Source organism: Mesoplodon densirostris, chromosome 2 (assembly GCF_025265405.1).
Source record: "Mesoplodon densirostris isolate mMesDen1 chromosome 2, mMesDen1 primary haplotype, whole genome shotgun sequence".
Classification (NCBI taxonomy): domain Eukaryota; kingdom Metazoa; phylum Chordata; class Mammalia; order Artiodactyla; family Ziphiidae; genus Mesoplodon; species Mesoplodon densirostris.
Genome location: NC_082662.1, coordinates 97,139,554 through 97,165,025, shown reverse-complemented (window position 1 = coordinate 97,165,025; position 25,472 = coordinate 97,139,554). Strand labels below are relative to the sequence as shown.

At 37.4% G+C, this 25,472-nt stretch overlaps 1 protein-coding gene and 1 non-coding gene across 2 annotated transcripts in view; one reads left to right on the top strand and one right to left on the bottom strand.

Moving 5' to 3' along the window:
• Window positions 1-25,472, top strand: part of VAV3 (vav guanine nucleotide exchange factor 3) — a 405,871-nt gene that overhangs the window by 260,148 nt on the left and 120,251 nt on the right. The window contains exons 16-19 of the mRNA XM_060085957.1: window positions 479-580; window positions 891-991; window positions 12,636-12,661; window positions 18,278-18,323. Coding sequence (XP_059941940.1) covers window positions 479-580; window positions 891-991; window positions 12,636-12,661; window positions 18,278-18,323 — 275 coding nt within the window. The remainder of the gene's footprint in view (window positions 1-478; window positions 581-890; window positions 992-12,635; window positions 12,662-18,277; window positions 18,324-25,472) is intronic.
• Window positions 3,194-3,266, bottom strand: TRNAG-GCC (transfer RNA glycine (anticodon GCC)). Its single transcript has one exon. It is a non-coding gene; the product is annotated as a tRNA-Gly (tRNA).

The following is a 25,472-nucleotide window of genomic DNA, read 5'->3' as shown; positions in this document are numbered from 1 at the left end:
TTTCAACACTTTTTATAAAATTTTATTCACTTTTACAGATCATTACATAATTCACATACTTGTTTGGACAGGGAGCCTGTGGAAATGCAGCACCCTCTTCCCCTCCCTCCCACCCCCTGCAGCTCATTTCTGTTTCAGTGATGTGGCTAGAGAAAAGAAATTATCACACAGTGTGAATATCCAGCAGGTTTTATGTTTTTCCTGACAGGTTGACCTACATGGCCATTCTGTAAAGTTACCTGGGAACACTCAGTGCTGAGGAGGATTAGGTTGCTTCAATCTTTACAAGTTGCTGGTTCTCACACAACCAGATTTTGGTGCACATTTTAAAGCAAAGCATACTTTGGCTTAGAAAACATTGCATATTTAACAGCCTATTTGACTGAATCACCTCTCTACCCAATGTAATGTTGATGAATTAGACTGCGGTTTTATTGTGAAACTTTCTTGAGGGTGTCACTTTTTTCCCTTTGTACAGGTCCAACATAAGGCCAGACTATGCAGACTCCAATTTCCATGAGTTCAAGATGCACACCTTCAACCGGGTTACATCCTGCAAAGTCTGCCAGATGCTCCTGAGGTAAGTTTGTGTGATCCTGGTTTTCAGTTTAAAGGAACTGGTATAATTGCCAAATGTTTCAGACTTTGCTAAGGTCCCAGCAAAATGTTCTCAAGTGGGGATATTGCCTTACGAGTTTGGATCCATCAGGTCCTTCCTTGTCCTTGTGCCTGGACAGTTCCTTCAGAACCTTCCTTCAGAAGGTCCTCTCCCTCCACTGAAGGGAACTGCATAGCACTGTGTTCTCTTGTTTTGCTTTCTGGCAGTAATGATTTCCTATAGGCAGAATTTCGCACCTTTTAACCTATCACCCTCTAATTTTACCTTGCAGGGGAACATTTTATCAAGGCTATTTATGTGTTAAGTGTGGTGCAAGAGCACACAAAGAATGTTTGGGAAGAGTAGACAATTGCGGCAGAGTTAATTCTGCTGGTAAGTCATGTTTATTGTTGTGATTCTGCTTTTAATGAGAACGTAAAACTTGCTAAACATAATTAAGGCTTAATTTACTCATAATATATGTTTATTATAACATTGCCTTTTGAAACTATCGTTTATGAGCACAATTTGAAAATTGTTGGAAATTCTTGTGACTTTTATACATACCTGGGAGGCTGAGGGCTTCAAGAGGGACTTGGAAGGTTCCATGTCACCCATTTCATTCACCCCAACCCCTAAATTTTAACAACAATGTACAAATACAGCCAAAACACACAAATGGAGGTGTAAAAACAAAACAAAACAAAATGGTTCTTTAATTCTGTCTTTGGTTTTTGAATTTCTCCTTTTTTCTCTTAAATATTCATCTCCGAAATGCTAATGCTGCCAGGAGTAAACATTACACAGACTAATTCATGAATTAATGAATTGAATACATTGTCATTTTACAGCATTTAACAAAGAGCACGTATCCTTTGGATTTTGTGTAAATATTTTCCCCTTGGTTTTTAAGAATAATGCTCCGTGATTGTGACCTGAGCCAGTTTCTAAAACTGTTGGCAATTATGCATTCAGTAGCCTTTTGCCTCTCTCTGCTCCTCTTGGGCTCTCTTCCTTCTCTTTCTTTTCTGACCTCTTTATTCTTTCTCTTTCTTCTTCTTTCTCTTTGTCCTTTTCCCCTGGGTTTCTCTGTGTTTTATCAATAAGACCTTTCAAAATCAGTAAAACTTTTTGAACAGAAGAAAGGGATCTTTAACAGCTTGAGTTCAGAAGGTAGCCATGTCAACCTTTGATTTTCCCAAAGGGAAAGGTGGACATTGAATTATTTTGGATAATACGAAGAAGAGTGAAACAGAGGATAATAGCTCATTTCAGAGCTGAGTTCAGAAAATAGGCAATCGTACAAAAGGTGTGAATCCTATTAGAGGACTGAGATCACAGCACATTCCTGTCACTCGGCTCCTTCTATAGATATATTTTCAGGGCCCCATGAGCCATTCTCAATGCCAGGCATGGGCAGTGCAAGGAGAGAGAGCCCGACATTAGTTGAGCACCTGCCCTGTGCCTGCCCTGCCTGGGCCTCTGGCTGGGCCTTTCCTACAGGGACTCATTCAGTCCTCAAAAGAGCCTTCCCAGTTTCTGATGGAGGTCACAGTGCTTATGCAACTTGCTCAAGGTCTGTTAGGTAAAGGAGACAAGATTAGCACCTACTAATGTTTCTGAAGGTCTGAAACAATCTACAAAGGTATAAAATACAAAAGAAATATTACATATATTTATTATTATTATTATTATTATTATTATTATTATTTAATCGCCTACCTGAAACAATTTATCACTTAAATTTCTGTGGTTCCATCTTTATGTGTTCTGTCCTTTAATCTCTTTGAGGACAATTAACATGTTACTTGCTCACAGTAGGTGAATGGATTTTTATAAACCCCATAGCCCTGTCTTATGAGTTTCAGTCTCTGAGGAGTATAAAGTGACCCCATACCATAGTTGGCAGGGTTCTTTCAGTCTAAAGGGAATAGTGTAGGAGAGTGGTTGTGAGTCAAGCAGAGATGAGTGAAAATCTGGCTCTGCTCTTAGCTAGCTGCATGAGCTTGGGGAAAATATGTAAACATTTCATTTATTCATCTGAAAAATGGAACTTAGAAGATTATTGTGAGGATCATATGAATTAATGTTTATGCCTAGCAAAGTGCCTGGACACAATAAAAACTCAATATTTTCATCCAAGGTGTTATAATGAGAAACCGATTTTTGAAAGGAATGGGTTTTAATCTGCATTTTGGTTGTTTTTGTGATGTGGAGCAAATGTGTATAGAGAAGCTAGTGAGCACCAAACTTTGAAGTGATAGACAAGAATGACATTAAAAGGACTTAAAATTTTTACATTACACACAAATCAGTAGGAAACAGTTGGGAATTCCTGGTCTAGCCAGATACGAGAGTGGTATATTCCCAGTGCCTGTTCCAGAGTCATTGGTTCAGTGTCTTCTTCTGGTGGATGAGTTGCTCTGTGGAAGGAGACAGGATGAGAAGGCATTAAAGCCTATCAGCTCTGGAGTCTTGGTCGAGTTGGAATGAGGCTCCACAATTTTCTAGCTGGGTGACTTTGGTCCACAGTTACTTAACTTTTTTTTTTTCTTTCAATCTTTTGGCTGTGCTGCACGGCATGTGGGATCTTAGTTCCCTGACCAGAGATTGAACCCAGGCCCCCTGCATTGGCAGTACAGAGTCTTAACCACTGGACCACCAGGGAAGTCCCCCAGTTACTTAACTTTTTAAAGGCTTAGATTCTTCCCTTATAAATTAGGGATAATAATAGTACCTAGCTTTCAAAAGTTTTTTGTTTTTTTGAATAAATTTGTAGTACCAGTTACTGCTCTAAGTACTTTACCACTGTTAGCTCATTTAGTCCTAGAACAATTTTGTAAAGTTGTGTTATTGCTATTTTTATCTTAGCAATGATGAGAAACTGAGGCACAGAGAAATAAATAACATGTCTGAGTTGCTTAATCAATAGACCTAACATTCAAATCCAGACAAGCCAGCTCCTGAGTTTGTTCTTAACGCCTGGGCTGGCGACCAGTCCTGTGAACTAGCTGTGATGATACATGCCAGATGCGTCAAATGCATAGTACCTAACCCAAGTACATAATCAAGTGCTTGGCTTTCTCTGTGAAAGAAAGAGAAATTCTAATCTGTGTGTGTGTGTGTGTGTGTGTGTGTGTGTTTTAAAACAAAAAACACTTTAAATTCAATTAAGTTAGTAACTACCAAATGTCTTTAGGTTTAAATGTTCAGATGTGCTGCAAGAAATTCAGGTATCTCTGGGGACCATGCCTGTCCTTTCCCCGTGGAATGTCTAAGAGCTGGAAGTAATTTTAGACACCTTAAGCTCCAGGGCCTCTTATTTTAAGATGAGGAAACTCAGTCAGAAAGAGTATGAAAATAAGATAAGAATAACAGTTAGTTCTTTGCAGATTATAGATAATGCTTACTTATACTCATTCATCAAAAGGTAGCATTGTTCTCTAAACTCTGTTATTTAATTCATTATAAAGCAAGAAATAGTTTTTTTAAACCTCTGGCTAAATTTGCTTCTTGGAGTTTTGAACGTAATTCCCTTGCTCTCTTGATTTTTTCTCTGCTTTGCATCCTTAGTTGTCCTCCATTCTCCTTATGTTTTGCACATCTGTGTCCTCATTCTCATCCTCTCTTCTCTTTCTGTCCTTTCCTGCTCAAGATTTTTAAGAGACTGATAGCATTGAATGCTCGTAGTTAGTTAATTAGTATTATGAAGGAGGCTCCCCTTTTTTGCCTTTGGATTAAGATTTGATGGGTAGCCCTTAGAAATGAAGGGATCTATCCTCAGAGTGAAGAGGAATTTCCATTACAGCTCTATCAGTAGCCTTCTCTCCCTCACTTCCAAAAAGATACTCTCTGAAAGTTGGAAGTCATGATATCCTCTCCTCAACCTCACCCCTTCCTGCTCTGATGTAGGTAGTGATCATGCGTAGAGTGTGAGTTTCAGCTTGGCGGGTCTGGTATGAATGTGGTAAAATAGGTAGTATTTTGAGGACATGGACAAGCTAGACTTTATGGGCTGTTACCTAGCCTATAGAGAATCCCAATTCCCAATATTGGTTTAAGTTTTGCACAGTTCTTTATTTTGACATCCAAGAGTAATTGCTTTCAGGAGTTCAGCAAGGTAACTTTCCATGAGTGATATGACTGGAGGAAAACGGGCGTAAGGAAGGAGGGCAGGAGGAAGGACACGATATATCAGAGGCTGGAGAATATAGTTTACTTGAATGGGACTTCTGTATGCAGGAGAGAACTTGAGAGAGAACTTGACTTTGGGGAAAATCATCCCAACAGCCAAATTTAAAGCAAGTGAATAATACTGGTTTAAGGCAAACTTAAATTCGTATAGAATCCACGTTCCCCTGTAAAATTAAATCATAGGTGATTTGAGATGATTGACGCCACCTTTACAGAGCTTTATGGCTTCATTGGTTAACACAGTCTATATTCTCAACAGACAAAAAGAGATTCCAGTTGGTTCAGTGTGAGTCAAAAGTCCACTTGTGGTCCAGAAAGCCACGGCTAGCAGGAGTGGCTAAGTAGTTATAAACGTTGGATAGTTGGGGTGGAAGACAGTTCCAAAAAGTGGAGCATTTTCATTCAACATTGGACAGGTTTATAGATAAGGGAGCAGTCAGTTGGCGAAGAGGTACTAGTTGTACAAAATGACACAGTAACCCCAGGAGCTAAATGAAAGCTAAAGAATCTTCCACTCCACCTTGTAATTGTCATTTCCACTGGTCATCACATTGCAGGCCTTACCCTACTTGACCTTTCTTGATCATCTGGCACAATTAACCATCCACCACATCCCCCAGGTCATCCTTTGTATGTCTGATTAATTTTTCGGACATTAGCCATAACCTAAAACCCAGGTAGATAAGACTCCATTTCCACTTAAGGCTTTTCTCCTGAACTTTGGATTCCAAATTTCCATTTTCTTCTCATGTATCCGTTCCCAGGTGTCCCGCAGTGACCTCAAATTTCACATATGTAAAACCAACCTCCTTAGTCATCACCACCAACTTCCTCCTATTCCTAGTCTTAGTTAAAGGTGTACCATTCATACACTCACCCAAACCTGGGTGTCAGCCTTGACTTACCAGCCTCCCTCATCTCCATTCACTTACCTATTCTTCTTAGTTCTCCTCCTAAGTCTCCCTAGGAGAGAGATACCATATCCACTGATATGGTATTGCTATAGATTAAACAAAAACTCACTGTTTCTTGTTTGGACAACTACAAACTCCCTGCTGTTAATTTTACTTCCACTATGCAATTTGCAACATGATCTTTATTAAAATCAAGTCTGATGTGTCACTTATTTGCTCACTATACCTTCCATTCCTCACAGAATAATGTTCAAACTTCAATTAGATGGTGAGCCTCTCACTGATAAGAATCATGCTGAACTGATGTTCTGACTTCTGGGAAGCCATGATGGATAGATGAGTGAGTGGACAGACTGACAAATAGAGTAATGAGTAGAACTGTGGTGTACCAGGATTTCTGGGCCCTGAAAATCACTGTAGTCTTAGAGGCAGAAGCAGGAGGCTGTGGGGGATTGGACAGTTTCTGGTTCTACCCTTGTAGAGACTAGAGCTCGAGTGGTTGTGGGATAAGTGGAATAAAAACCTGATCTGAATCCCTGGCTGATACTTTAAGAATGAAAGATAGAAAACTGAGTAGACCTTTGCATTCCTTTCTAGTATTTATTCAAGTTAAGTTTCATGCCCTGAGCATTGATCATCAGGCCTTTGACAAGGGACACTTGGGTTAGGTTAATAAGTAGCAAGAAAATGAACTGGCTCATGGAACACCTAATGACAAAAATGCTTCTGTTTCTGGAGAAATCTACTCCCTTTCCATTCAGTCCCATTTTTAGGATTCTTGCTTCTTTCTTAGTGTTTCTTCTCCCTGAAATATGCTCCCTCTTCTCCCTACAGTTCCAATATCTACCCTTCTTTTTCTTCCTCTCCAAGCTCTTTGTCAATCATTTAACCTTATCCTGTCCACCCAGTAGTCATCTGAATTAAATTGTTCTCTGATTAGTTTGTGTGTAGGTTTTACGTCTTTGCCAAGGTTAGGCTGTGTTGTGGTAACTAAAAAACCCAAAACCCCAGTGGCTTTAACACATAAAAGTTTATTTTTCACACATGCCTTGTTTGCTTTGGGTTCTTCCCTTCTAAGTAATGGCTTGGGGATCCGAGCTAGTTCCATCTTGTGACTGTGAATTCAACACATGGCTCCTGGGCTTGCTGCTCTTAAGACCTATGGACTGGAAGTGAGCAAATCCATTTTTTAACATCAGAAGTCCATTGGTTAAAACTGGTCACATGGCCTCAACTTAATTATATAAGGGGAGCTGGACAAGTAATGGAACCCATGGACTGTTTGGGGAACACTACTGTCTCTGCCACTTTTTACTTTTATTTTTTTAAGAGTTTTGCACTGTGAATAACCATCCTCTAATCACCTTTTTTTGTTTGTTTGTTTTAATGGAAGTTTGTAACATTTTATTTTATATTTTTGGCCATGCTGCACGGCTTGTGGGATCTTAGTTCCCCGACCAGTGATCAAACCCGGACCCTCAGCAGTGAAAGTGAGGTGTCCTAACCACTGGACCACCAAGGGATTCCCTCTGCCACTTTTTATTTCCTCTTATAGAGTATATGCTCCTTCACCATAGGGAATGTGTTTCTCATCTTTTGTATCTATCCCTTAGTACCAAGTCCAAAGTCAAGGTGCTTAATCTGAAGTTGTTACTCCTTTTTCCTAAATAGGAATATTTCAACCCAAATACAATCCTTGACAGTGTTGAATGTGGTAAAAATACTAACCATTAAGCATTTGAAATAGCTCTTCTTTTTTGTGGAAGTTACATCTTTGGATGTTGTCTCCTCTGGGTTCAGAAACCTTTAAAATTTCATGATCTATATCCCTGAAATTTGTCTAGTCTTCATTCATCCTCAAAATAATAATTACTTGGTAAAAATGCAGTTCATTTCTGAATGAAGAAATTCATTCTCATTAATATTTGACAATGACAGATTATTAACTCAAGTACATTTCAAGTGTTATAAAAGGTCCTTTAAGGTTTATATATATATATATATATATATATATATATATATATATTTATTTATTTATTTATTTATAAGACAAACTATGCAACTTGGACACAGACTTGAAGGTTTGGTGATTAGTTTATGTCTTAACATTTGAGGATATGCATAGATATAAAGAGCAGGCAATTCCACTCTCTTTTTTGCTGAACTTGAGTTGACTTCTTCACATTCCCCATGGCAACCTCAGTGATCAACATGTACACAGACTCTGAAGTGTGCTGCCAAAACTTTCCAACCTTAATAATGCATAGGTATGAACTCCATTATGTGACACTTTCTCAGCCAGTCACTGCAAAGATAATATAATTCTAGAGTGGCATTTCTTTCTCCCAGTACACCACCGTGAAGGTCTAGTCCTAGAATATAACCTTTGGGGGCATTCGTGTTTTTTCCCTGCTGTAATATATGGCTAAACTCCTCTTGGCCCCTTCTTGCCCTGACGTTGATCAATATTATAGCTTGCTTTGCATCCTCTCATTTTAAACAAAGAAAGTAACATTGGAAGGCAAATATTGCTGGAGTAGATGACTTCGGTTTATTGCATCTTTTCCTTTAGTGGGAGTGCAAGCCTCAGCTGCTCTAATACTTAACCTAAGCAGATCCCCATTTACTTATCTGTTTAATCGCTCTTTTATCTAGGCCAGCTGCTGCTCCTAGGTGCTGCAACCACTCCTAATTGGAAGGAAGTTGCTTTGGTATCCTAATGGTTTAAACCTGCAAGATTGTTATCTAGGACCTGCACCCCAAATTGGCATCTGAAATGGCTCTTTTATAAATAGTATTGCAGTATTTTATCATAAGAGGTTAACTTTTAGAATATAATTTTATTTCATCCTTCTACCATTAGGCATTTTATCACATGATTTTTACATAAACTGAAGCTTGATCATTGATTTCATAACCAAAAAATGACTTTGGTTCTATTTAACGTTATTTAAAGGCTTTTATATAAATTAGTTATCTTTTTTAACTTATCAAGACAATTTTATACTCAAGGATAGTTATTATTCCTTCCATTTAATTATTTGGGTCAGTTTAATGATATATTAATAATTATTAAAGTGAACTGAAAACTATTATATGGTTGAATTCCTGTTAGAGCTCCTGAAAAGATTTGAAATCAAAGCCTCTTTCCAAGTATTAGTTGTTTTTTTTTTTTTCCAAAATATTGCTGTAGATCTGAGTGGTGAACACAGCATTGTGCAACTTCCTCCAAAATTTGATCAGCCCACTTTCTTTTAGTTTTAATGTTTCATAAAAATAGGACATTAGCCATGATGACAAAAAACCTTCAAAAGCTTTCCTGGTAATTACTTTTCTGTGGCCCCTTTTGAGACAAATGATCTGAATGGGCATCGATTTGTTTAGTCTTAAGAAATAGAACCTCAGACAAGAGACAAAGCAGATTGTGTAATAATGTATGCATCGAGAGCCGCTTGTATTGGAAAACAAATATAATAGGACTGAAGTTTATGTATAAAAAATTAATGATATGGTATGAGTCTAAAGTCTCAGTGAAAATCATTTGTCTTACACAAATATGCCTACTGACGCTATGCCGGCATTGAAGATAGAGTTCTGCTCAGGCTCCAAACACCTCAGTAACAGCACTTCTCTGAATTACATTGAACCAGTTGGGACATGATGAAAGAACGCAAGGTGTAAATACCTTGAGGGCCTGTGAGTCACCATCTAGAAAGGTTCTTGAAAGGGTAAGAACATTTTATAATTTGATCAATAGGAGCCTGAGAAATCGGCTGCAGGGTAAAGACAAGTTGAGGATTAAAAACTTTTGGAAACTTGAAGAATTGAATTACTATCCTAAGGAAGTTACCAGGAGGAAAAGAGAGAGACTGAAAAGAGAGAGAGACCTTTTCATCAGATCTCAACCAGCAAGCTTTCTATTTGGTCAGAATTCAGCCAAACTAAATTTGACGATCATCAGCCCTTATTATTCTAGTCCTGATGCAGCACTGTGACGCACAAAGAGTTTTTTAGAGACCCAAGTGCCCGCCAGTGTAGTTTTGGGCATATATCAGGAGGAAATGAAGGATGGTGTTGTAGACTTCAAAATCAGAGCAACTTTTCCATAGAATACTTCATCAGAAGAGGTTGTTATTCTATTTTCCCAGCCAAAACAGAATTTTACTTTGAAAATGTATGAAACAGTGTTGCAGTTGGGTTTTCTGCTCTCTCATCACTGTTAGTTTCACGAAAGTTTTAAGTTATTGCATCAATATGGTTATCAGAATTTAGATTGTGTTTGTAAAGGGGACAATCAATCTGATGGTATGGCCCCTGGAACAAGTACAAAAGTATAAATAAAGGAGCCTGGCTAAGAATTTCTGAACTCGGAACAGATTCTAAGAGTTATTTCTAGTCCTTTGGCTTTTGCCCTATCCTCAGAATATTTACAGAACCTTGCCATGAAATATGAGGAAATAAAAGCTCAGACTTTCAAGAGCCATTATTTATTGCTCTGCCCAGCATGAGCAGATCACAGTGTGAACTGCTCGATGCCAAGTCCATGGAAGAAATAGGCCTCTTTCCTGGGTGGCACTGGAGAAGGTGGGGGAATGTGGTGGCCGTGAGGACAGGGAGTAGTGGCAAGGAAAGGGTAAGCCCCAATTAAGGACTCATGTCCTCAGAGTTGGAGTTGCATCCAGCACAAAGCCCATTTTCCATTTTCCTATCTGGGTTACACAGAGGAGGCTTTGTGAAGAGCAGGTACATCCAATAAGAATTATGAGGAAAGCTGAGTTGCTTGATGAGATGCAGAGAAAGAAAGCAGAAGACATCAGCCAGTGGGAGAAATGAAGGAGAGAGTGTTGGGTAAGGTGGTCAGCCGAGTCTAGTTTATTCCTCACTTTGCCAGTCGCATTCATGCCTCTTGTGTTCCGTGGTCAGTGCTCACTCATGCCGGGAGCTGGCCGGCTTGCACTAAGCAACAACATAAGAAGGGCCTGTAAATGAGGGGCTTCTGTTCCCAGATCTGTTTTCTGGGTAAAGAGGTGCAAGTATCTGCATAGCTAGATCATCACCTTAGATACCATCGTTTCCTCTTCCTGAGGAAACCCAGAGCACTCCTGGAACGTGGTGTGCCAACTACTGCCACGTGGGCTATCATAGGTTTTATGCCAAAAATAAAATACATTTAAAGCATATTATAACAGAACTACTTCACCAGGACATTAAAAACACTTCTCTGCAGAGTCAGGAAAAAAAATACTTCTGAATTAAAATTAAGGTGCACACTCATTTTTAAACACTGACCATGAAAGATCTGAGGTTTTCCCATTTTAGAGGTCATCTGGAAATATCAAAGCTTTCCTCAATCTCCTTGAATGGAAAACTTAAACTGCCCTCCTGTTTGGTGCTTCTTGTAGATTGTGATTCCCAGTTCAGGCTCTTTAACTGAACAGTAGAAGAAGAAAGTAGTGTAGGGCTTTTCTGGCATATAGGTCTTTCTGGTCAAACCAGTGAAACAGGTATCACAACTGTTCTGTTAGGAACCCAAGTTCACCTAACCTGGGTTCTAAGTCTGGGCACAGAATCCAGCAGAATGGTACTTTCATAGATTCTCTCCCCAATCCAGTTCTCTTAAGCAGTCTTTCTTCTGAAACTTTGCATATTTCTAGCAGAGAGGGAAAGGAAAATACCTTTCTGTCCTTAGGCCAACTTCAGACCTGGTAAAAATGATTTCATAGAAGGCAGTTATGTATGAAAGTTAGTATGTTAGGGTTGAAATTGACAAAGAAATGCAGGCTTTGCTTTTCTCCAGAAGGGTGACTTTTTGCTCATGCGTCTTCAGTTCCATTAATCAGGAATAGTCCTTTAAAAAACAAAAAGCCCCAAAACCTCCTGTTCCATGCCCCAGGCAGTCTTCCTGCTCAAGCAATCTGTGACAGCTAGTAAGGTGTTCTGGTACTTTTCCCCTGGAACTCTGGTTGTGAGGCTTCTTGGAACCTCTATACGAGGTTCATTTAGGCTGACAGAGCTGCCCTTTCTCTCCTGATATTTACATCAGTGTCTTCTCTTCTCAGATCCTTCTTCAGAGGATCATTCTGGTTGAGAAAAGTATAGGCATAGGCGCAAAATGATGAGGTGTTTTTCTTCACTGTCTGGAGAAATTATAACATGCATAGGTGCTCCTGGATATGGGGAAAGGAAGCAAAATATTAGCCACCAGCTTTTTCCACATGCAGTGTGTGCCTTTCCTTTCAGAGGTACCCTTTGCCCTCTGCCATGTTACTTACTTGAAGATCTCAGGGCTCTTCCTAGCTGTTAGTCATTTTCAGGAACTGAAATGTAATGGAGATTGTTGTTTCTATTTATAGACAGGTACACTGAGATGAAAGGAAAATTAGCATTAGAATTGAATCCTGTCCTTTTTTAATTTCCATCTTTAAATCAAACTGTATTTCCCCCAAATTAAAACCAAAAGCAATAATAGCCCCTTAATGCAGAAAAATTCATGTGCAAATTGTATGTGTTAAGTGTGCAATTGTTATAGTCAGTGTACTACATTTGTAAATTATTTTTGTTTAATTCTTAAAACTGGGTGTGTTGAAAGAAAGGTTCCCACCTAGCTTTCTCTTTTGCACATAAACTTAGTGCAAGTCCCTGTTTCAAGGAGCTTTATGTGGTTGGGTTGAAATTGCTTAATAAACAATTGAAAAAGTTAAGCATAACCTAGAAGTCATTTAGTACTATGAGTCACTTTCCTGACAAGCCAATAAGGCAAGAGAACCCGGTTGCAAAACAATTACTAGTCCTGCCTGAGGGACCCTGGAAATATATTACAGATATGTTAGGAAAACAAAGCAGTAGTGTTTTACCAAGCTGCAGAGAACAAGTTAAGGTTGCTAACCAAACAAAATAACTGACAATGCCAATTTTTACATTTGTTTCAGAACAAGCGACGCTCAAACCATCGGAGGTAAGGTTAACATTTACATTTTTTTTGTATAACTTTTGCATTTCAAATTATTTGCTAACTTAAGCAGGCTCGAACTCCTAGAATGTTAAATGTGCCTTTTAAAATGGATAGAAACAGAGCTAGAGTGAGCAATCAAGTGCTTGTGAGTGAAATGCACAGGGTAAATCAGAGGAATTTTCAGATACCATCTGAAGATCTTAGGTAGAGGAAAAATGTGAATATTTCATCTCAGAATGTGTGTGAGATGGGACATTTCAGAATCTTAGGTACTCACTTATTCAGGTAAATTTCAAATAAATATTGTAGCAGTGTTGTGGTACTAATATGGGGGTACCTTTCCCTAGTTCCCAGCTACAGAATTCCACAAACCCTGAGGCTTATAAAACTTAATACATAACCAAATCAACAGAAATTCACTTTTATAAAATTTATAAATAAAATAAATGATACACTACATCACTTTCAGTCTCTCAACTGTAAGTTCAAGCAGACTTCCTGCCTCGTTATACCATCTAAAGTTGTTCCAGCAAATGTGTTTTCCTATTTGTTACTTTAATGTTTTAATTAAAATTTAAAAGTAATTAAAAATAAAAACTTAATGCATCTGAAGGCATTCTCTTGGAATGGATCTCTTTGATCCTGCTAGGACAGAAGGAAGGGTGGCCCTCATCCCAGGAAGTCAGTAGACCTGTCCCCTATCATGAAACATTGACACTGCCCAACATTCGCTAGTACTAAAAAGTTCTAAGGTTCTTCATCTAAGGATGTGGTTATGTGTTTCTTCCAGTTTTCCATTTGAGCACAAATGTGATTCATATCATGTCTTATTGATGAAATCAAAATCTGATAACATTTCCTTTTGGTTTCACACAGAGTCTGAGGTCTAATGGCTTAGAAGTACGAGATCCCTGTCACCTCTCAGAATAAAGCTCTTTTAAGAAAATATGAAAGAATGAAAAATATAGCAGATTACAGGCAACCAGTACCTTGGCTGTCAACCAAAAATAGTACATTTCTTACCTGACCTCCCAAAAAAATCATAGCAAAGAAAATTAAAATGTAAAATGTCTGTGATTAGTTATATGAACCAGAAATATAGTAATCTGAGAATTTCAGAATAAAAGAATGACAAAAAGCATTCTATGTCAAATTATTTTAGCACATGACAATTATATCTCATTAAGAGTAGTATAGTATTAGTATGTTTTTAATAGGCTGGCATTTATATAGTTGGTAAAAATAATGAAAAGTACAGCAAGATGTCAAACAAGAGGTAACTGTTTTTACTTTTTTGCATAAGCATATAATTTGTACATACAGGGTATCAAGAATGTGATGTGAGGAAATTCACATGCACCCTTTAAATGTTATCAGTTGACTATATTTTAGACTTTAGAATCTAGCTCAAGGAATGCATAACAGGATAATAGTATTTAAAAGATAGGTCATGCGAGTTCTGCTAGGGCTAAAATAAATGAACATAAACTTGTTTTTAGTGTTTAGTCAATAGGTAAGATTTTTCATCAAGACTGTAAGGATTCTTCCAGCAGTGTCAATGAAGATCTTGGAAAGTAGCCTTCTTTCTCTTACTCTCACACTGTTATTAGATAATTGAGACAGATTTCCTCGTAGAGCTTTGAACTTTAACTCAATTTTACTTTACCTTTACCTTTACCCTCTTAGATAAAGGTATACATGTATCCCCCCACCCCTGCCCTGGGCAAGATGATTTCACTTGATTTTATTTAAACAATGAGAACTGGGCGTATTTACAGACAGAAAGTGTGCTAATAAGAAGTGGTTAATAATTTTCACACTGATACAAAATAATTCTCTCCAGGCATTTTATACTCTTAAAAATTACACATAAGCCTATTCTGAAAGGAATTAATTTTCACATTGATTTTTTTTAAATGCAGCATCAGTATTTTAGTGACTTGCTTCAGTGACTTGCTTAACTTTTGATTACACAAAGTGTAATTTTTATTTAATGTGTGATTCTGCTAATAATCTCTACTTTGGCTGGATAATTATAGTAAAATCTTATACTGGCCAACCTATTTGGAAACTTTAGCTTAGCATAAGGGAGAAGTATAGCAAAAGAATGTTAAGAAACATCTTTCACTCCATACCTCCCCACCAAGACTTTGTGGAAGGTGTATTCACTCTCTGAGGCAGATGCTTATATGATGTTTAGGAGTCTTCCCAGAAGTACCAATGAAGGCCTTTTGTAAGCTCTGTGATTTTTCCCCCCTCTCTTGGAGGTCTTCTTTTTCTCCATGTACCAATTCGTAGTCCTCTTCTATTCCCCTTTCAATGGCCATGATTGTGAATTTTTAATTTCACACTTCATTCTCAAGGTAGGTCAGTTCTCTATAGCCACAGGATCACCCTGGGCCTCCCTAACCTGGGATGTTCATCTTGCCTCCCTTTCTGGAGTGGACCTTCAGAAGCCACTTCTAGCTCCAGGAAGCAAGGTTATCATCACATATCTATTTAATATATATCTACTTCAAATCTATTCCTTAATGTAGGTTTTTCTGCTTTTAAAATAGGTAGAGGAACCAAAGCCAGTTTCATATAGCAAATGAAACTTTGCTTGTTGTGTTGGTAAAATCAACAGAGGGAATTAGGTTTCTCCTAAAAGAGGCAAGAAGAGAGATTCTTGGACGATAAAGGCATTTCTTTTAGAGAAAGACAAGGTAATAGGTAATGAAGCAAGAAATAAAATCAGGTTGGTTGGTTGTCCCCACCCACCCATCCCCTACTTCTCCGTAGATCAAAGAAGCTGAGAATGTGCTGAAGACTGATTGTCCGATCTCATGGGGCTGTAACTGAGAGCTCCCAGGGGTAGCAACTGGATGTGTCCCTGCTAGGGACAGCATCTTGTCCAGCTCTATCCCAGGCTTTTGAGAATATAGGTGGGGGAGAGGAGTATGTTGGATAAGATACGATAAAATGACAGTTGAAATTTGTAATTTAAAATTGTTTAAATATGTTCTGCTAAACATTTCCAAATTTTTTACAATATACAATACTTTTTAGGTGCTTTTAAAGTATAATAAATCTCAAGCTCTCCAATGTACTTGGTCTAAGTAGCTTCTCTCTTTTTTAAAATGCACCAGATCATAGTTTGTTCCACTGCCTACTCTTCCTGTAGAAATGTTTGTTTTCAGGATCACTGATTTGCAATGACTTTCAGGAGGAAAAACCTAAATTATAAATAGTAGCGTCATACTTTAGTAGCAAAATTTACCATTTACCTGAGTTTAAACATTCAAAATATCATGAAATGAATAATAATGACAATGATATCAATAATAATAATAAGCTATCACTTAATAATCCTCACTATGTGTCAGGAACTGTTCCAAGCATTTAACATAAATTAACTCATTTAACTCTCACCACAAATGCTATGAAATAGGTGCTGTTATTATCCCCATTTTATAGATGAAAAAACAGGCATAGAGACTTTAACTAATTTGCTCCCAAACAGGTGTCAAGTGACAGGGAGGGTCTGAATTTGAATTTATGCAGTCAGATTATAGAATCCATACTCTTTTTTTTTTTTTTTTTTTTTTTTGCGGTATGCGGGCCTCTCACTGTTGTGGCCTCCCCCGTTGCGGAGCACAGGCTCCGGACGCGCAGGCTCAGCGGCCATGGCTCACGGGCCCAGCCGCTCCGCGGCATATGGGATCCTCCCAGACCGGGGCACGAACCCGTATCCCCTGCATCGGCAGGCGGACTCTCAACCACTTGCGCCACCAGGGAGGCCCCATACTCTTAATAATTGCACCATGTTCCCTATTTTAATCCTAACTTCAGGGTCATATAGAGTTGCCCTTGAAGTGAAATGCTCTTTTTCACTTTCTAGGTTAATAGTTTTTAAATAGTACTAGGTTAGGGCTAGTAGGAATAAGACCCAAAGTTTGAATTCTTTCTTGCCTTCCAAGCACTTTGATAGTAAGAGGAGTTAGAGTAGTAGAAAAACAGCTTCTGTTGTACATTAAGAAGGTGGAGGAAAAGGCAGGAGGTAAATAGCCACAAGACATCCATCATTATATATTTTCTTGTTGAAAATATTGTCATTTATGTAGAGAGCTCCAAAAATTTTATAAAATTTTAGACAAAAAAGATATTTTTTGGAAAGCAGTTTTCTTCCATGTTATTGGATATGAACCTATAACTCATCATGCTTCCCCATTTTGGGCTTGGCTGTTAAGAAGCCCAGTGTGATATTTTCTTCTCCTCACTCACAACGCTCTCTTTATACTAGTTTTTTTTTTTCAGTATAGCCATCCACCTTGTTCAGTATAGCTTCAATGCTGATTTAATGATCATATTAGGCCTTCACAAATCCATTTTTAAAGTAGTTGGGTTAAAAACAAAATTTATATTTTTAATAATTCTCCAATTTGCTTTTACCTGAGAACCCTGATGTCTGCTTTGAGGCCCATTTAACTTATGAATAAAAACAACAGGAAGAACCCTAAGAAAAACCCATGGCTAATGTGTGCTTGGCAAAGCCAAGTCTGCTCTGAATGAAACCAAGTCTCCACACACAGGCACAAACCCCAACACATGTAGAAAGTGAATTGCTTTTGTGAATATCTGAATTATATGGTAGTTATAGACTGAGCATTTCATCCAGTTATATAACAAAAAGTGAAAATCAAGTTCTTATTAATTAGATTACCATAGTTATTAGGTAGGAATGAATTTAATGCTTGTGAAATCGAATGTATAAACAGGCATTTTCAAAGATTTAAAACCTCTTTTGTTTTGCATCTTATCTATAATTTTTGTAATGCACAATTTTTCATATGGATTCCTTTTCTATAATAAGAATTTACTTTCATGGTTCACAAGCTGCATGGCTGTTTTGTTTCTTAAAATATTCAGATATCACTGATCCATAATGAAAACACCATTCTCATTTAAGTGTTTGCTAAAATCAGCGCTTGAGATCTTTGTTTGGAGGTTGTATACTTTCTCCAGTCCCTGGTCTGTCAGGCCTCAAAAATAGCTGCGTTAGAGTTTTGGAGGTCAAAACTCTTTGTTGGGAGCATTTTCTAAGCAAAAATGGCTACCTGGGCTTTGTTTTCATAATTCCTATAGTCATTATGACTTAAAAAATGCGTCAAAATCCCCAGAGATGGTGAATGAAAAGATATTTCTTTCCCATAGTGCTGTATCAATGATTTATCAAATGCAGTGTTGTTCAAGTGGAAGACTTATTAGAGAAACAAAAATTATAAAAAGAAACCTTGGAACCAAGTGTTTTGATCAAATTTAGTCATACTTTAAAAAAATTTTTTTTTGGAGTGTAGTTGATTTACAATGTTGCGTTAGTTTCTGCTGTACAGCAAAGTGAATCAGTTATACATATACACGTATCCACTCTTTTTTATATTCTTTTCCCATGCAACTCATTACAGAGTATTAAGCAGAGTTCCCTGTGCTATACAGTAGGTCCTTGTTGGTTATCTATTTTAAATGTCGTAGTGTTAAATGGAAAAAGTGCAACATTCATTGGACTTCCAAAGTGTCACAAAATAATACAATTTGATAACACGAAATCTTTGTTGTTCTTTGTTTTACCTTTCGGTACAGAAACGGACCAATGGACTCCGAAGAACGGCCAGACAGGTGGATCCAGGTGTGTGATTAAACATCTATAATCATTTTTTCAGTTAAGTGATTATGAAAGTATATGGGAATTGCTGTAGAAAGTCAGACAGATTGTTGGCCTCTGTTCCTCACAGTTTGGTATATAATGTGTGACCAGGAGGCGACCGTCTACTGTGTAAATCATTTACCTAAGACAGGGTCATGTGATGAGTAACCATCAGTACCACAGTCTTTCCGCAGTCAGCAGTTGAGCTGGTTATTTGCTTACTGAACAGCCTCAGGGTGCCTGGTTAATGCTAACATATCCAACACCCTTTCCCTGCTCCCTCCCAAACCTGGAAAAGAATCAACCAGCACTTAAAAAATAAGCATGTTCTGAGGGCGTGGGGGGAGGTCATAAACCAGACAACTTTGGTACCCTCCCCATTTGGGAAAATACTTTTCTTTATCCTATATCTATATTATTTTATAATACAAGAATGAGTTTAAGGACTTTGTGAACAAGTGTCCTCTCCAGAGACCAATTCTTTGTCTGCAGAGAGCATTCAGTTGCTTCCTGTTTAATATCACGAGGTTGACCCTGTCATTATTTTCATCTCATTATTTTTCGTCCATTAAGCAATGCCTTCCATAGTTTAATTACCAAAGATTTGTCGTGTATATGGTCATATTATTGTCAGTAAAAGATATTCATGGCTAAAGGATTCCAAATATATGAACTTAATAATAAATCAAGTAGAACATGAAATATAGAGTAGTCTTGCTGGAAAATAATCTGGATTATGCGTTTTGTTTTCTCATCATAAACAGTGTTCACCTAGTTGTAAAGTTTAGCTTCCAAAGCATTATAGCTTTTCACTGAAACCACACTCCTGGTAGCCATGCCAGTTTATGAGCTGTTTGAAAAGATTTATGGGAGCTTTGTTGCCTCTGGCTAGAAATTGCCTCACTTGTGTCCTGAGATCAGTTTAAATCTTTTAAGTACAGAACAAAATTAAGGCCATTAAAAAAATTAGGGGTTCTGGTTTACTTTTTTATTGTGTCTGACTTTCCCAAGACGATACCCTTTGCAGAAAACTCTACAATAATATTTAAAAGTGACTTCTACTGTTCTATTTAGTAGGAGTGTATGACTGTGAACATAATATTTTTTCGTTATTTTGTATGAGTTAGAGTATTTCTGTTTCTGAAAATTACCTAAACTTTATAACTATTATTTTAAAATATTTTCTCTTTCTTCTATGGGCATTTTCATTTAATCTTTTTTCCCCCAAGGAAATGCATTTCTATATATGCAGTGTGTCAGTAGGAAAACATTTGATTTTTAACTATGTACATTATAGCCAGAATTTTTAGGAGCCCTTAGATTATTTAAAGGGAGGTAAATGAATTCACAGATTATAAATATGGCAAAGTGGACCAATTATAAAATAGTTTATCTTCCTTTATCCTAAAGGTGATGGCTTTCTATAGATATAACTCTCTGGTATTTATATTTGTCCAAAGTTTTTAGAACTTCATGAAGAATAAACTTATAAATACAAAAGAAGTAGTGCCATATGTTATGTTTGGGGAAAAAATATATGCATTATATATAATATACATAGCTGTGTGTGTATATATATATATATATATATATATATATATATATATATATATATATACACACTCACACACATAGCTTTCCATTAGGTATAGTAAATACATATGTGTTTTCTCATTTTTCCACACTTTTGAAAAGAAAACAAATAGTTGATGATCTTGCCTGTTGTAGATCCTAATGTAATAATCATTTCTCCCTGTAGAGTGTCTTTTTTAAAAATTTATTTATTTTATTTTTTATTTTATTTTATTTATTATTTTTTATAACAAATTTAATCAGTTATGCATATACCTGTGTTCCCATATCCCCTCCCTTTTGCGTCTCCCTCCCACCCTCCCTATCCCACCCCTCCAGGCGGTCACAAAGCACCGAGCTGATTTCCCTGTGCTACGCGGCTGCTTCCCACTAGCTATCTACCTTAAGTTTGGTAGTGTATATATGTCCATGCCGCTCTTTCGCTTTGTCACAGCTTACCCTTCCCCCTCCCCATTTCCTCAAGTCCATTCTCTAGTAGGTCTGGGTCTTTATTCCTGTCTTACCCCATGTTCTTCATGACATTTTTTTTTCTTAAATTCCATATATATGTGTCAGCATACAGTATTTGTCTTTCTCTTTCTGACTTACTTCACTCTGTATGACAGACTCTAGGTCAATCCATCTCATTACAAATAGGTCAATTTTGTTTCTTTTTATGGCTGAGTAATATTCCATTGTATATATGTGCCACATCTTCTTTATCCATTCATCCGATGATGGACACTTAGGTTGTTTCCATCTCCAGGATATTGTAAATAGGGCTGCTATGAACATTTTGGTACATGACTCTTTTTGAATTATGGTTTTGTCAGGGTATATGCCCAGTAGTGGGATTGCTGGGTCATATGGTAGTTCTATTTGTAGTTTTTTAAGGAACCTCCATACTGTTCTCCATAGTGGCTGTACCAATTCACATTCCCACCAGCAGTGCAAGAGTGTTCCCTTTTTTCCACACCCTCTACAGCATTTATTGTTTCTAGATTTTTTGATGATGGCCATTCTGACTGGTGTGAGATGATATCTCATTGTAGTTTTGATATGCATTTCTCTAATGAGTAAAGATGTTGAGCATCCTTTCATGTGTTTGTTGGCAATCTGTATATCTTCTGTAGAGAAATGTCTATTTAGGTCTTCTGCCCATTTTTGGATTGGGTTGTTTGTTTTTTTGTTATTGAGCTGCATGAGCTGCTTATAAATTTTGGAGATTAATCCTTTGTCAGTTGCTTCATTTGCAAATATTTTCTCCCATTCTGAGGGTTGTCTTTTGGTGTTATTTATGGTTTCCTTTGCTGTGCAAAAGCTTTGAAGTTTCATTAGGTCCCATGTGTTTATTTTTGTCTTTATTTCCATTTCTCTAGGAGGTGGGTCAAAAAGGATCTTGCTGTGATTTATGTCATAGAGTGTTCTGCCTATGTTTTCCTCTAAGAGTTTGATAGTGTCTGGCCTTACATTTAGGTCTTTAATCCATTTTGAGCTTATTTTTGTGTATGGTGTTAGGGAGTGATCTAATCTCATACTTTTACATGTCCCTGTCCAGTTTTCCCAGCACCACTTATCGAAGAGACTGTCCTTTCTCCACTGTACATTCCTGCCTCCTTTATCAAAGATAAGGTGACCATATGTGCGTGGGTTTATCTCTGGGCTTTCTATCCTGTTCCATTGATCTATCTTTCTGTTTTTGTGCCAGTACCACACTGTCTTGATTACTGTAGCTTTGTAGTACAGTCTGAAGTCAGGGAGCCTGATTCCTCCAGCTCCATTTTTCATTCTCAAGATTGCTTTGGCTATTCGGGGTCTTTTGTGTTTCCATACAAATTGTGAAATTTTTTGTTCTAGTTCTGTGAAAAATGCCAGTGGTAGTTTGATAGGGATTGCATTGAATCTGTAGATTGCTTTGGGTAGTAGAGTCATTTTCACAATGTTGATTCTTCCAATCCAAGAACATGGTACATCTCTCCATCTATTTGTATCATCTTTAATTTCTTTCATCAGTGTCTTATAATTTTCTGCATACAGGTCTTTTGTCTCCTTAGGTAGGTTTATTCGTAGGTATTTTATTCTTTTTGTTGCAATGGTAAATGGGAGTGTTTCCTTGATTTCACTTTCAGATTTTTCATCATTAGTATATAGGAATGCCAGAGATTTCTGTGCATTAATTTTGTATCCTGCTACTTTACCAAATTCATTGATTAGCTCTAGTACTTTTCTGGTAGCATCTTTAGGATTCTCTGTGTATAGTATCATGTCACCTGCAAACAGTGACAGCTTTACTTCTTCTTTTCCGATTTGGATTCCTTTTATTTCCTTTTCTTCTCTGATTGCTGTGGCTAAAACTTCCAAAACTATGTTGAATAAGAGTGGTGAGAGTGGGCAACCTTGTCTTGTTCCTGATCTTAGTGGAAATGGTTTCAGTTTTTCACCATTGAGGACGATGCTGGCTGTGGGTTTGTCATATATGGCCTTTATTATGTTGAGGAAAGTTCCCTCTATGCCTACTTTCTGCAGGGTTTTTATCATAAATGGGTGTTGAATTTTGTCGAAAGCTTTCTCTGCATCTATTGAGATGATCATATGGTTTTTCTCCTTCAATTTGTTGATATGGTGTATCACGTTGATTGATTTGCATATATTGAATAATCCTTGCATATCTGGAATAAAGCCCACTTGATCATGGTGTATGATCCTTTTAATGTGCTGTTGGATTCTGTTTGCTAGTATTTTGTTGAGGATTTTTGCATCTATGTTCATCAGTGATATTGGCCTGTAGTTTTCTTTCTTTGTGACATCCTTGTCTGGTTTTGGTATCAAGGTGATGGTGGCCTCGTAGAATGAGTTTGGGAGTGTTCCTCCCTCTGCTATATTTTGGAAGAGTTTGAGAAGGATAGGTGTTAGCTCTTCTCTAAATGTTTGATAGAATTCGCCTGTGAATCCATCTGGTCCTGGGCTTTTGTTTGTTGGAAGATTTTTTATCACAGTTTCAATTTCAGTGCTTGTGATTGGTCTATTCATATGTTCTATTTGTTCCTGATTCAGTCTTGGCAGGTTGTGCATTTCTAAGAATTTGTCCAGTTCTTCCAGGTTGTCCATTTTATTGGCATAGAGTTGCTTGTAGTAATCTCTCATGATCTTTTGTATTTCTGCAGTGTCCGTTGTTACTTCTCCTTTTTCATTTCTAATTCTATTGACTTGAGTCTTCTCCCTTTTTTTCTTGATGAGTCTGGCTAATGGTTTATCAATTTTGTTTATCTTCTCAAAGAACCAGCTTTTAGTTTTATTGATCTTTCTATTGTTTCCTTCATTTCTTTTTCATTTATTTCTGATCTGATTTTTATTATTTCTTTCCTTCTGCTAACTTTGGGATGTTTTTGTTCTTCTTTCTCTAATTGCTTTAGGTGCAAGGTTAGGTTGTTTATTCGAGATGTTTCCTGTTTCTTAAGGTGGGATTGTATTGCTATAAACTTCCCTCTTAGAACTGCTTTTGCTGCATCCCATAGATTTTGGGTCGTCGTGTCTCCATTGTCATTTGTTTCTAGGTATTTTTTAATTTCCTCTTTGATTTCTTCAGTGATCACTTCGTTATTAAGTAGTGTATTCTTTAGCCTCCATGTGTTTGTATTTTTTACAGCTCTTTTCCTGTTATTGATATCTAGTCTCATAGCATTGTGGTCGGAAAAGATACTTGATACAATTTCAATTTTCTTAAATTTACCAAGGCTTGATTTGTGACCCAAGATATGATCTATCCTGGAGAATGTTCCATGAACACTTGAGAAAAATGTGTATTCTGTTGTTTTTGGATGGAATGTCCTATAAATATCAATTAAGTCCATCTTGTTTAATGTATCATTTAAAGCTTGTGTTTCCTTATTTATTTTCATTTTGGAGGATCTGTCCATTGGTGAAAGTGGGGTGGTAAACTCCCCTACTATGATTGTGTTACTGTCGATTTCTCCTTTTATGGCTGTTAGTATTTGCCTTATGTATTGAGGTGCTCCTATGTTGGGTGCATAAATATTTACAATTGTTATATCTTCTTCTTGGATCGATCCCTTGATCATTATGTAGTGTCCTTCTTTGTCTCTTCTAGTAGTCTTTATTTTAAAGTCCATTTTGTCTGATATGAGAATTGCTACTCCAGCTTTCTTTTGGTTTCCCTTTTCATGGAATATCTTTTTCCATCCCCTTACTTTCAGTCTGTATGTGTCTCCAGGTCTGAAGTGGGTCTCTTGTAGACAGCATATATATGGGTCTTGTTTTTGTATCCATTCAGCCAATCTGTGTCTTTTGGTGGGAGCATTTAGTCCATTTACATTTAAGGTAATTATCGATATGTATGTTCCTATTCCCATTTTCTGAATTGTTTTGGGTTCATTATTGTAGGTCTTTTCCTTCTGTTGTGTTTCTTGCCTAGAGAAGTTCCTTTAGCATTTGTTGTAAAGCTGGTTTGGTGGTGCTGAACTCTCTCAGCTTTTGCTTGTCTATAAACGTTTTAATTTCTCCATCAAATCTGAATGAGATCCTTGCTGGGTAGAGTAATCTTGGTTGCAGGTTTCTCTCCTCCATCACTTTAATTATGTCCTGCCACTCCCTTCTGGCTTGTAGAGTTTCTGCTGAGAGATCAGCTGTTATCCTGATGGGGATTCCCTTGTGTGTTATTTGTTGTTCTTGCCTTGCTGCTTTTAATATAATTTCTTTGTGTTTAATTTTTGACAGTTTGATTAATATGTGTCTTGGCATATTTCTCCTTGGATTTATTCTGTATGGGACTCTCTGTGCCTCCTGGACTTGATTAACTATTTCCTTTCCCATATTAGGGAAGTTTTCAACTATAATGTCTTCAAATATTTTCTCTGTCCCTTTCTTTTTCTCTTCTTCTTCTGGAACCCCTATAATTCGAATGTTGGTGTGTTTAATGTTGTCCCAGAGGTCTCTGAGACTGTCCTCTGTTCTTTTCATTCTTTTTTCTTTATTTTGCTCTGCATCAGTCATTTCCACTATTTTATCTTCCACCTCACTTATCCGTTCTTCTGCCTCAGTTATTCTGCTATTGATCCCATCTAGAGTATTTTTCATTTCATTTATTGTGTTTTAATCGATGCTTGATTCCTCTTTAGTTCTTCTAGGTCCTTGTTAACTGTTTCTTGCATTTTGTCTATTCTATTTCCAAGATTTTGGATCTTGGAAATAGAATCTTCGATCATCTTTACTATCATTATTCTGAATTCTTTTTCAGGTAGACTGCCTATTACCTCTTCATTTGTTAGGTCTGGTGGGTTTTTATCTTGCTCCTTCTCCTGCTGTGTGGTTTTCTGTCTTCTCATGTTTCTTATCTTACTGTGTTTGGGGTCTGCTTTTTGCAGGCTGCAGGTTCGTAGTTCCCCTTGTTTTTGGTGTCTGTCCCCAGTGGCTAAGCTTGGTTTAGTGGGCTGTGTAGGCTTCCTGGTGGAGGGGACTAGTGCCTGTGTTCTGGTGGGTGAGGCTGGATCTTGTCTTTCTGGTGGGCAGGTCCACGTCTGGTGGTGTGTTTTGGGGTGTCTG